Here is a 12,695-nt window from a genome sequence, read left to right on the forward strand (position 1 = left end):
GTCAGAGTGGGGCGACGCCAGGAACTATCTTGAACGTGTACTATCTTTGTCTGGACCAACAGCTGGGTGGAACTCTGACCAAAAAGAAGAGTAGACGCTTCTGTTACATTTTCCGTAGGAATGGCAGTTTGAGAGGGAGACAGGCTAGTTGTTGTTTTAGGGTGTATTCTCATCACTACGCCATGGACTTTAATGTAAAGCGGTTAGCCGCAGACGCCGGTACTTTCCTGAGCCGCGCGGTACAAGTAAGTTAAACTGTTGTGATGTTGCTAACTAACTTTAGCTGAAGCTTCACTGGGCTAGCAAGTGTTAGCGCTGCTGTAAACCGGTTGGGTTAGCTGAGCAGCCTGTTATCTCCTCAGGCTAATTCCGCTACATTAGCTGTTGTTACACTGCTTTGTGTTTCTAACCAACAACTAATGCCCGCTTTTTAGCAGGAGAAGCAACACCACAGGCCTCAGAAAGCTGCCATGAACCTGTGTGACCAGCTGTGGCTAACCAGCTAGCATCATGACGCCTTTACTGACATTTCAGTTTTCTGAGTAGTTGTCCGTTCAGACAAATAAAAACGTGTTTGTTTTGTCAGTTTACAGAAGAGAAACTCGGCCAAGCTGAGAAGACAGAGCTGGATGCCCACCTGGAGAACCTGTTGGTCAGAGCTGAAAACACCAAAGCATGGACGGAGAAGATAATGAAGCAGACTGAGGTCTTACTGCAGCCCAACCCGAGTAAGAACCCCTTGATTCTGACCCAGAGATGGCTGCAGATTAGGAGCTGCACACACACACTAAAACACACCCCAGCATGTCATGGGGAGGTGTGTGAGCTCAGCTGTGCGTCCACCACAGCTCACACCGTGATGCCATATCACTACAGCCCCAAAAAAACACAGGCCATCTGTGCACGTTTCTGACAGGGAGTCTGTTTTCTGTTTAACGTTAAACATACCACAGATCAGATAATCTGACTGTGATTGTTAATCCTCTTTCATGTGAGGTTGCAGCTCTAAACAAACCAGCTGTGACTGATTTTAGTAAAGCCATCCAGGATGACAGTCCCGGGAACATTGTAAGTGGCTCCCTCATGGTTGTCTTATGACTTTATAATTAATTTATCCTGTTGTGATCTCTAGATGTCCGACTGGAAGAGTTTCTGTATGAGAAGCTGGAGAAGAAGGTCCCGACACGAATGAACAACCACGAGCTGCTGGGCCAGACTCTGATTGACTCTGGAAATGATTTTGGGCCTGGAGCTGCTTATGGTGAGTGTTACCTTGGAGACTGATCCACTGATGGCAGCTTTTAAGGTGACCACTCTGAAGTCTGAATTTAAAAAAAATGTATATCTAAAGAAAAATACTCATCTGTTTTAATTTCAATCAACATCAAAGGGACATTTAAGCTATTTTTAAATTATGCTGTGGATCATTTAAAAAATAATTACTAACTTGCTGAACAGCCTCTGTTTGGAGAAATAATGTAAACATCCTACAGGAGCGATGAGCTAACAGCTAGTTCAAGTAAAAGATGCTTAAAGTCAATTGCTGATTAAAAACCTCTCCATCCTCATAAACCATCCCCACCATTTTTGTGTTTCATAGTTTTCTTCAGTAGAAATGTTTAGAAACTTCTCCTGGAATCGGCCCCCTCACGCCCCTTAACAATCGTCCATATAAATAACCACAGCATGGAGGTTTATATAATCACATTTGCATGAACTGCTGTGTAATTCAGGCGATTTGAGCTGATTAAGGGGATAGAAAACGCCATTGTCTTAACTTCACTAGCTGTTAGCTCATCAGTCCTGTGGATTTTAAACTCTTTCTCCTAAAAGAGCCAGTTCAGGAGGCTATTTGTGAGCAGTTTGATGACAGTTTTTGTATCTTTTAGTGGTTGGTAAAGTTTATGGGGTTTATTCTGTGTAACTGTGGACGTTCTCAGGAGTATTAAGGTTTATTTACACAAACACACTTCCAGTTCATGAGGCGAAGCTTCCTAAAGCTGCTTTAAACAGAGAAACCAGTAATTCCCAGTACCCGTCTCCAGTGGGAAACCTTGCATAAACCTGATGTGACAGGATGAAGGAAACAAAGGGTTTCAGCCAGGTTTGTGAAATTTCTTCTGTTGCCTAGCAACTAGCAACTTCTTTGTCTTAGCCTGCTGAGCTTAATAACTTCATAACGGCTCATTGAGACGTTTGGAGAGCACAGCAACATCCGCCCCAGACCAGTTATTCCAGGCTAATGACTCAGTCTCTGTGTCCGATGACCACAGTTACCGTAACGGAGCTCCAGGTCGAGTCCTGGGTTTGGACTCATGTTGGTGAGCTCCTGTCTCTGCTGCGGACTCTTACAGGAAACGCTCTGATAAAATGTGGCGAGACGCAGAAGCAGATCGGTGGAGCTGAGCGGGAGTTCATCCAGAGTTCTGCCCTCAACTTCCTCACGCCTTTCAGAAACTTTCTAGAGGGCGACTTCAAAACCATCCTGGTGAGCTGGTTAATCCGGAGCTGATCCACGACGCTAACGTGTGCAGATGAGACCCAAAACACCAGAGTTCAGAAACAGTTTAAACCGTTTTACTTATTTCATAAATGTAGAATTATAATCAATGTTTAGAGATGGAGCTGGAAGAGAGATGGATTAAAGAGGTAGAAGAGAATATCTGTAAAATCTCTTCATGCTTTTTCTATTTAGAAACACAGATGTTTCATATATAATAATAATCTTTATGTAAAATGTTGGATTCTGATTATTTTGTGTCCAGAAAGAGAGAAAGCTGCTGCAGGTCAAACGTCTGGATCTGGATGCAGCTAAAACCAGGTTAAAGAAAGCCCGGATGCCTGATGCCAGAGCTGCAGTGAGTCCTCACACACACACACACACACACACACACACACACACACACACACACACACACACACACACACACACACGTCTTTTTTAATTCTACAGCTGTGTTTTCAACCAGCAGAGTCGAGCTTTCAGAAACATGTGTAGCCTACCTATAGCTTAGCTGTAGCATGTCAGAGTCACGACGCGCGCTGGCTTGCACAATCGGTGTATTTTCTCTCTGGTGAGAAGTTCCTTATTTGTTGGACAGTTGGTGTCTCCCTGTCATGAGCAGCTTGTCTTCATTCGTGTCCTTTAGACAGTTCAGGTTTGGTTTGCGTTGCCCTAAGACTCTGTTAGCTTTGGTCAGTAAACATCTGTCATACGCCAGGTGTTGTTGTGGATTATTAGTCCTGAGGTTTCCCTTAAATGTCTCCTGGTTCCAGCGGTGCTGTATCTAACGCTGTCAGGAGAAACCAGGACTGAGACGCTTGGATGTTTGTTTTGTTTCATTAAAGGCCAAATGTTGTTTTTTAGCCTTTACTTGTTTGCATAAACTGTAAATTGCCTTAAACCTCCAGATTTATGAATGATTAAACGTTAGGTCATGTGAGGCAAAGTGACACCAAAAGATGTGGTTGTTAGTCCGGAGGTTAACACCGCAGTCATGATGACATCATCTCTGAAGATGCAGAAACACGGTGGTTTAGTGGGATGATGGGGAGACCTCTTGGGTATCCCAGAGTCCGGATATTTCCAGAGTGTGTCTTAAAGCATGCACACACACACATACACACACACACGTAGTGAGCAGCTGGAGCTCTAACTACTGTCACTGTTTTTAAAATGCAAAGCTGCAGATGTGAGCAGAGGAAATGACAGAGGTGAGTGGAATGTTGGAGTCATGTTTGATTTGAGAACACACACACACACACACACACACAGCTGCTCTGTCTCCGTCTCTTCCATGACGAACATCATATTTCATAAAAAACTCATTGTGAACGACCCCGACAGGAACCAAAAGTCCTCACAGGTTCCTCTGCTGCTTCTCTTTTTAAATGTAAACAGTGTTGAGGACTGGTACGGCCGCCGTCCTCTCGTCTAATGATCTCGTCTCTAAGAGTTTTCAGCTTTGATACCAAATCCTTTTAAAGGGTTGGGGATCCCTCCTGAAAACCAAATCTTCATGTTTCTGTTTTTCCTCCCATCTTTAACGCCAGAACTTCACATCTAATCCAACAGTAAAGGTCTTTGCTACTGTTGGATATTAAAGATGCTTTAGGGTGTTTAAGCAACGCCTGAAGAGTCTGGATTACAGAGACTCTTTATGGTTCCTAAAATCATCCATTCATCCATCTGCTGCTCTGAAAGCTGGAACCTCACTGGGCCGTGATGTCCCAGCAACAGCAGGAGACTGACCCTACAGATGACTGGAGACACCAGGAGACGTGATCCGTCTCAGTCTCATCCCAGTGGCGTTCCGGCTTTAGACCTCGCTGTCCCCTCCTGTCTCTTCCTGCTCATCACAGCCATCCTGTTGTTTTGACTCATCTAGAGAAAGTGAATCTTAATTAGATTCATAAACAGATGGAGGCTGTCTTTGTCCTTCTGAACAAACCTAATAAAGTTTATTTCTAAACTCTCAGGCAGAGCAGGAGCTGAGAATGACCCAGAGTGAGTTTGACCGACAGGCAGAGATCACCCGTCTGCTGCTGGAGGGCGTCAGCAGCACCCACGTATGTAACGCCATCATGTGACCAGTTACACCATCATGTGACTAGTCCTGTCTAACAGGAGGCTGAATGATCTGATTCCTGCTCTCTGACGGATCTACAGGCGCACCACCTTCGCTGTCTGAATGACTTTGTGGAGGCCCAGACCACCTACTACGCCCAGTGTTACCAGTACATGGTGGACCTGCAGAAGCAGCTGGGCAGGTGTGCACCCCTCAGGTTTTATTAGATAGAATGAGCGGTTTATGGGCATCGCTGGAGCTTCAGGACCAGCTGATGTTTTTGAGTCTTCCTGGTGTCTGATCAGAACTACTCTGAGGTCATGTGGGGTCACGTCAGATTCACACGTCCATATGAGCACCAGAGCTTCATGGTGGTTTCCTGTTCTCTCTTCCTCCTGACAGTTTCCCCTCATCGTTCTGCAACAACAACCAGTCCTCCATGCCAGGCGGGGCCGGCGTCTCTGTGCCCACCATACCGGTGTCCGCCTCGCTGCCCAGCGTGTCCGCGGGTCGTCCCAGCGCCGCCGCGTCAGGAGGCTTCAACGAGCTGCGTAGCTCCAACGGCATCCGCAAAGCTCGAGTTCTGTACGACTACGACGCTGCCAGCAGCAGCGAGCTCTCCCTGCTGGCTGATGAGGTGACCCAAAACGTTAATCTCCCCTCCACCGAGCATTAATAAACAATATTAGCATCAGTTCTTTTGTCCAAATCTTTCATCTTGTTTATTTTCATCTTTATTTATATATAAAAGATTAAACAGAATTTCTGTTCTGAGTGAAAAGTTTTTATTTTCTCATCCGTTCATCTTGTTTTTTTTATACCAGCTGCTGAAGTTCCTCTGCTCAGTGGAACGTTTTCTCTTCCTGTTCCTGTCAGCTCTGTGGCTGTGACATAATCGTCACACACACACACACACACACACACACACACACACACTAAAATAAATGGCACTAACCTCACTAGTGAGACCTGAGACGGTCCAGGTGGATCTGCTGACAGAAACTTCAGCGCTGAATTTAAATTGAGGAAAATGAACCTTTAATTTTCTTTCACCTGTAAAAATGTTCATAAAAGCAGCAAAACTGTAACTTTGGAGAAAAACAACCATGAGTTGGTGTTTTCTGAGTAAAGCTGCTCTAAACCCGGTCACTTCCTGTCCTCTCAGGTGATCACGGTCAGCAGCGTTCCAGGTATGGATTCAGACTGGCTGATGGGGGAGCGAGGAAACCAGAAGGGCAAAGTGCCGATCACCTACCTGGAGCTGCTCAACTGACCCCCCCACCACCACTGGCTGTGATCTCATATTTATAGTGTTTCAGGGACGGACCTCAGTCTCCTCATTCACTTTTATTATTAACGCAGCAGAAAGGAGCAGAAATGGACCTAATTCTCTTTTTCGTGCCTTTCTAAAAGTCTGTTTTGTTTGCTGTTTTTGCTGCCATGCAACATGAAATGTGCCAGAACATCTCCCAGAAAGTTTAACGTGTTTACAAGTCGTATCTCAGATGGTGACCTGATGTTGTTCCTCAGCGACGACACTTGGATTAAAAAACACTTTTAAGAAAAAAAGCACTTCTTCATTTTGACACGATTAGAGTCTTATTTTGATAGATATAATCATTTAGAGGAGCTGTTGTGATTATCCTATAAATCAGCTGTCATTTTTCTGTCAGGTGAAACTTTATTGGAAAGTGAGCATTGTTCTTGCACGTTTATTAGTTGTAATACGGCCCTTTCTGATATGCAGCTTTCCCATCAGTATTGAGACTCAGCCTCTGAGTGTTGAAGCCAAATATTATGAATGGAATAATTGGAGATCCACTGAGGTCTGGGATTCAATTCATCAGCTGTGCATCGTTTAAAAAACACAATATTTACTTTGTGGTCTTGTTCAGCTTGCTGTTTACTTTTTTAATGCTTGAAAGAGATTAACATTATTATGACGTACTAACATGTTTTGGTTTTATCTCAGATTTCAATTTTATGAATTTTGCTTTCAAACTTTTTGTTGCATTGTATGAGATTTAAGTAAATGTGCTGTTTTGTGTGTACCTGAAATGAGGGCAAGTGTAAAATAAATATAAAATAAGAACCCTGTGTTGGCTCCAAGTTCTGAACTAAAATACACCAGTTCAGTGATCGAGTTTTTATAAAATATTATAAAACATGTATTTAATATAAAATCACAGGATATATTTAGTTAATGTGCTTTTTATTGTGTTCACAGTTACATTGTTGAGTTGGAAAGAATGCATTTTGATGCTTTTAGGGAAACTGTCGCCCCCTTGCGTTAAGTCTGTGACATTAGCGGTGTTGTGCTACATTACGTTACCTATTTGTTTTTGTCTAATTAAAGCAAACGTCTCCAATCACCTTTCATTAAGTAAACTGAATCATTTACCTACCCGATAATAGCTTAAATAAGATTTGAATTTTATAGTTTACCGTGTTTTGGAAATAAAAAACCATAGGTGATGTCCTTAGCAGTGAACTATCTTGTATTATCTTTTTAATATTTGGCAACAGGCAAAAGTTGCCCTAAACAAAATTAAGCAGCTTAACTTTTAATTTTCTTACAAACGCAAATATCAACATTTGTGGGGATTTTTTGTAAAAGCATTATGTAAACACAGTTTAATGAAATAAAAACACATCACAGGAGCACAGGATCTTTCATGGACGTTAAAACAAAGAGTTGGAGAACCCGGCCCGGAGGGTTACCGGGGTTCCACCCTGGAGCCAGGCCTAGGGTTGGGGCCCGTGAGCGAGCGCCTGGTGGCCGGGCTTTCGCCCATGGGGCCCGGCCGGGCCCAGCCCGAACCGGATACATGGGCTCATCCAACTGTAGACCCACCACCCGCAGGAGGAACATGAAGGGACCGGTGCAATGTGGATCGGGTGGCAGACCAAGGCGGGAGCCTTGGCGGTCTGATCCCCGGACAAGAAAACTGGTTTTTGGGACATGGAACGTCACCTCGCTGGCGGGGAAGGAGCAGGAGCTTGTGGCAGAGGTTGAGCGGTACCGGCTAGATATAGTTGGACTCATCTCGACACATAGCATTGGCTCTGGAACCCAAGTCCTTGAGAGGGGTTGGACACTCTCCTTTGCTGGAATTGCTCCGGGTGAGAGGCGGAGGGCTGGGGTTGGCTTTTTGTTAGCCCCAAGACTCTCTGCATGTGTGTTGGAGTTTACCCCGGGGGACGAGAGGGTAGCTTCCCTGCGCCTTCGGGTCGGGGAACAGGTCCCGACTGTTGTTTGTGCTTATGGGCCAAATATCAGTTCAGAGTACCCACCCTTTTTGGAGTCCCTGGGACGAGTGCTAGATAGTGCTGCATCAGGGGACTCCATTGTCCTGCTGGGGGACTTCAATGATCATGTGCAGGGCCAGATTAACACTTAGTTGTACCCTGGGCAACAATATTAAAGGGCCCCATCATCACGACCCAAGGATCACCATAATATGGTCACATACAGAATATTTTACTGTAATATGCAGTAAATATACTCAATACTTGAATGCCTGACATCACGTAACCCGCCCAGAGTAACCTTTGACCCACCTCGTGTAGACTGACCAATGAGGAGAGGGTCTTAACTTGAGGCCCTCTCTTCATTGGTCAGTCTGCATGAGACTGACTCTCAACTGACGTTCAGTCATAGGCAGCGAAGCGTCTCTGTGCAGCGCAAAAGCTCGGGTGGACAGTTTAATTAATGTAGGGTGACCATATTTCCATTTCCAAAAAAGTCACACTATGGCAACGCCACACAAACCACGTTGGGACCCATTTTTTGTAAGAACTAAATTAATATCAGATTTTGCCAATAAAAGGGCTCCAAAACAATTCATATGTAAATGTTTAGCATATTTATTGCAAAATCTCATTTTTCTGCTTTAGTGCTGTAACAAGGTTTTATTAATAAGAAATTATTATACCTTTTGTTTTACTACAGCATCGGTAAGCTTCCTGTGCACAGATTATTAAGGATGCTTGTTTCAGCTGTGAGATTAGACGATATGATCAATGAAAAAATTAAGTTGTCACACACTCCATGGAAACTTTCAGAGAATCCACAAATAGTGGCTTTCTAATGGTTTTGTTACTTTTTGCAAGCTTAGAAAAGCAGCTGATGAGACAGCATGTGTGACGATTTAGTTTTTCATCTGATAATATTAGAACATGTCAGTGATGTCTGAGGAGCTTTTATAAACACTGTATAACTAACACTACTGGAGATGGTATGGATTACACAGAGGCTTCTGGGGAGCCCAGTTATTGGGGGGGGGGGGGGGGGGTTGGGGGGGGTTTGGTCATTTTGCCTTGGCCCCCAAAATGTCTTGAAACGGCCCTGGGTGTGTGACAGAGTTTTGAAGGTGACCTGAATTGTATCAGATGTATAAATATTACACGTGTATAACTTATTGTTTTATACAGGTAAAAACGTGTAGTGGAGATAAATCTACCTACATTTTACTTTTCAAAACTTTGTTTTGTTTTCTTGTTTTTATTTAACTATTTTCCTGTCCTCTTTGTCTCTCATCTTCCTGCATCTCCTCTAAACTCTCCAGAAAATCTGCTGCCTGGATTCTTACTTTTTCACCTCATCAGTTACTTTTGAGCAGATCAAAGGGATCTCCTGACCGCAAAGCGGAGAGCGCGTTTTCGATGCTGCGTCAGTGAGGTGAAATCACCGCAGCGCAGGTGACGAGCTCCGCAGTAGCAGAGCGCTTCAGGCACAAATAAGACAGAAAGTAGAGAACATGTGCGGACATGAACGATTGTGTGCTAATTATAGTTTTTTGGTTGTGCCACTTTGAGACTGGACCGTGCGCTGGAAGCAGCAGTCTGGAGCGCTGCGCAACAACGCGCTGTGCCGCTCTCTGTGCTCTCTGCTCAAAAGAGTCCATAAATGATGTAATATAGGTAGAAAACTTTTTTTCTGGCTCCCCTGGATGTGTAGGATATCCAACTCCCCCATAATTCGATCCCTGCTCCTGGATGAAAAGCTGGACATTTTCATCAATACAAGAACCCCCAGTCCAGACGCCAGGACAGAGAGTGAAAAGTGGACATGTCCGGGGGAAACAGGACGTACGGTCACCCTAGTTTAATATAAAGCGGGAGATTACAGATAGGCCTACAGTATTTTGCTCGTGCCCTTGCTGCCCTGAGCCCTTTAGAGTTCGTGGGCCCTGGGCAATTGCCCAGTTGCCCATATGGTTAATCCGGCCTTGCTCACGTGGGCAATGACAGCATGACCTGGAGGGGTGTGATTGGGAGGAACGGCCCGCCTGATCTGAACTCGAGTGGTGTTTCGTTATTGGACTTCTGTGCAAGCCGCAGTTTGGCCATAACGAACACCATGTTCGAACATAAGGATGCCCATCGGTACACTTGGTACCAGGGCAGCCTAGGTCGCAGGTCGATGATAGACTTTGTAGTCATATCATCTGACCTGCGGCCGTACGTTTTGGACACCTGAATGAAGAGAGGAGCGGAGCTGTCAACTGATCACCACCTGGTGGTGAGTTGGATCAGATGGCAGGGGAAGATGCTACGTAGACCTGGCAGACCCAAACGCATAGTGAGGGTCTGCTGGGAACGCTTGGCAGAAGAACCTGTTAAGACGGTCTTCAACTCTCACCTCCAGCAGAGCTTTGACCGCGTCCCGAGAGCAGTGGGGGACATTGAGTCCGAGTGGGCCTTGTTCCACTCTGCAACTGTTGAGGCGGCTGTTGCTAGCTGTGGTCGCAAGGTGGCCGGTGCCAGTCGTGGTGGCAACCCCCGTACCCGCTGGTGGACACCAGAGGTTCGGGGAGCCGTCAGGCTGAAGAAGGAGGCCTACAGGGCGTGGCTGGTCTGTGGGTCTCTGGAGGCAGTAGACAGGTACCGGATAGCCAAGCGGGGTGCAGCAGTGGCAGTTGCCAAGGCAAAATCTCGGGCGTGGGAGGAGTTTGGTGAGGCCATGGAGAAAGAATATCGATCGGCTCCAAAGAGGTTCTGGCAAACTGTCCGGCGCCTCAGGAGAGGAAGGCAGCAACTCGCTCACACGTTTTACAGTGGGGATGGGGAGCTGATGACGTCAACTGGGGCTATAGTCGGACGGTGGAAGGAATACTTTGAGGAGCTCCTCAATCCCACCTACGCGCATTCCAAGGAGGAGCCAGACCTTGGGATGGACTGTCCAATCTCTGGGGCAGAAGTTGCTGAGGTAGTCAAACAACTACACAGCGGCGGAGCCCCGGGGGCGGATGAGGTTCGTCCTGGGTATCTCAAGGCTATGGATGTTGTATGGCTGTCATGGTTTACATGTCTCTGCAACATTGCGTGGTCATCGGGGGCAGTTCCTGTGGAGTGGAAGACTGGGGTGGTGGTCCCCATCTTTAACAAGGGTGATCTGAGAGTGTGTTCCAACTATAGGGGAATTACACTCATCAGCCTCCCTGGAAAGGTCTACTCCAAGGTACTGGAGAGGAGGGTCCGATCGATAGCTGAATCTCAGATAGAGGAGGAGCAATGTGGTTTTTGTCCTGGCCGTGGAACTGTGGACCAGCTCTATACCCTTGCAAGGGTGATGGAGGGGGCATGGGAGTTTGCCCAACCAATCCACATGTGCTTTGTGGATTTGGAGAAGGCTTATGATCATGTCCCCAGGGGCACCCTGTGGGGGACGCTCCAGGAGTATGGGGTGGGTGGCTTTCTGTTGAGGGCCATTCAGTCCTTTTACCAGAGGAGCGTGAGTTTGGTCCGCATAGCCGGTAGTAAGTCGGACCTGTTCCCGGTGAGGGTTGGACTCCGCCATGCTGCCCTTTGTCACCGGCTCTGTTCATTACCTTTATGGACAGAATTTCTAGGTTCAGCCGTGGTGTGGAGTGTGTCGAGTTTGGAGGCAGGAGAATATCGTCTCTGCATTTTGCGGATGATGTGGTCCTCCTAGCTTCATCCAGCTCTGACCTTCAGCTTTTGCTGGGTAGGTTCATGGCCGAATGTGAAGCGGCTGGGATGAGGATCAGCACCTTCAAATCTGAGACCATGGTTCTCGACCGGAAAAGGGTGGCTTGCCAACTCCGGTTCGGGGGAGAGGTCCTACCTCAAGTGGAGGAGTTTAAGTATCTCGGGGTCTTGTTCACGAGTGAGGGTAGGAGGGATCGGGAGATCGACAGGCAGATTGGTTCAGCATCTGCAGTGATGCTGACACTGAGCCGATCTGTCGTGGTGAAGAGGGGGTTGAGCCAGAAAGCCAGGCTCTCGATTTACCGGTCGATCCACGTCCCAATCCTCACCTATGGTCATGAGCTTTGGGTAATCACCGAAAGAACGAGATCGCGGATACAATCGGCCAAAATTAGTTTCCTCAGTAGGGTGGCTGGGCTCAGCCTTAGAGATAGGGTGAGGAGCTCGGACATTCGGGAGGGACTCGGAGTAGAACCGCTGCTCCTCCGGATCGCCAGTTGAGGTGGTCTGGGCATCTGGTCAGGATGCCTCCTGGACGCCTCACTGGGGAGGTGTTTCGGGCATGTCCTGCCGGCAGGAGGACCCCGGGTCGACCCAGGACATGTTGGAGAGGTTACATCTCCAATCTGGTCCGGGTACGCCTTGGGGTCCTGCCGGAGGAGCTGGTGGAGAAGGCCGGGGAGAGGACAGTCTGGAGCTCCCTAGTTGGGATGCTGTCCCCGCGACCCGGACCCGGATAAGTGGAGGAAGACAACGAACAACACATTTTAAGTAATACTATGTAAGATTTAATATATCATTACAAGTAAATTAAAAGTGATTTTCATGAAAACAGCATTTAGTCAAAGAACTCAATCATTTAGTATGTCTTTAAAAAATTTTTTTTACCGCCCTTTAGCGGACAGAAGCTGTTACAGCTTTCATAAAGTTAAACAAGACATAATTGATTACTTCCTGTATAGCCTTTCAAAATAAATCGTACACATTTTAAATTTCTACTGTTGTTAAATGGGCTTTAACAGTTTAGATAATGGAAAGACCACAACGTCTTCACTTATACAAACTACGTACTTCGTAAAACTCGAAAAGTTCCGTAATTGTGTTTAACAAGATTAAATCAATGAGCTAAAGCAGGAACTATCAACAGCCAGCTACAGCGTTGCAAAAATATCA

The 12,695-nt window shown here is 46.3% G+C and overlaps 1 protein-coding gene across 1 annotated transcript in view; it reads left to right on the forward strand.

The window, feature by feature from the left end:
- sh3glb1a (SH3-domain GRB2-like endophilin B1a) overlaps positions 1-6,295 on the forward strand; it is a 6,379-nt gene extending 84 nt beyond the window's left edge. Inside the window, exons 1-9 of the mRNA XM_015954921.3 lie at positions 1-245; positions 587-728; positions 1,133-1,261; positions 2,355-2,488; positions 2,766-2,858; positions 4,480-4,569; positions 4,670-4,770; positions 4,971-5,205; positions 5,734-6,295. The exon at positions 1-245 is cut by the window's left edge and continues 84 nt beyond it. Coding sequence (XP_015810407.1) covers positions 183-245; positions 587-728; positions 1,133-1,261; positions 2,355-2,488; positions 2,766-2,858; positions 4,480-4,569; positions 4,670-4,770; positions 4,971-5,205; positions 5,734-5,841 — 1,095 coding nt within the window. The 5' untranslated portion in view covers positions 1-182 and the 3' untranslated portion in view covers positions 5,842-6,295. The remainder of the gene's footprint in view (positions 246-586; positions 729-1,132; positions 1,262-2,354; positions 2,489-2,765; positions 2,859-4,479; positions 4,570-4,669; positions 4,771-4,970; positions 5,206-5,733) is intronic.
- The last annotated feature ends 6,400 nt before the right edge of the window (positions 6,296-12,695 follow it).

The sequence above is a fragment of the Nothobranchius furzeri genome, chromosome 7 (assembly GCF_043380555.1).
Source record: "Nothobranchius furzeri strain GRZ-AD chromosome 7, NfurGRZ-RIMD1, whole genome shotgun sequence".
Lineage (NCBI taxonomy): Eukaryota > Metazoa > Chordata > Actinopteri > Cyprinodontiformes > Nothobranchiidae > Nothobranchius > Nothobranchius furzeri.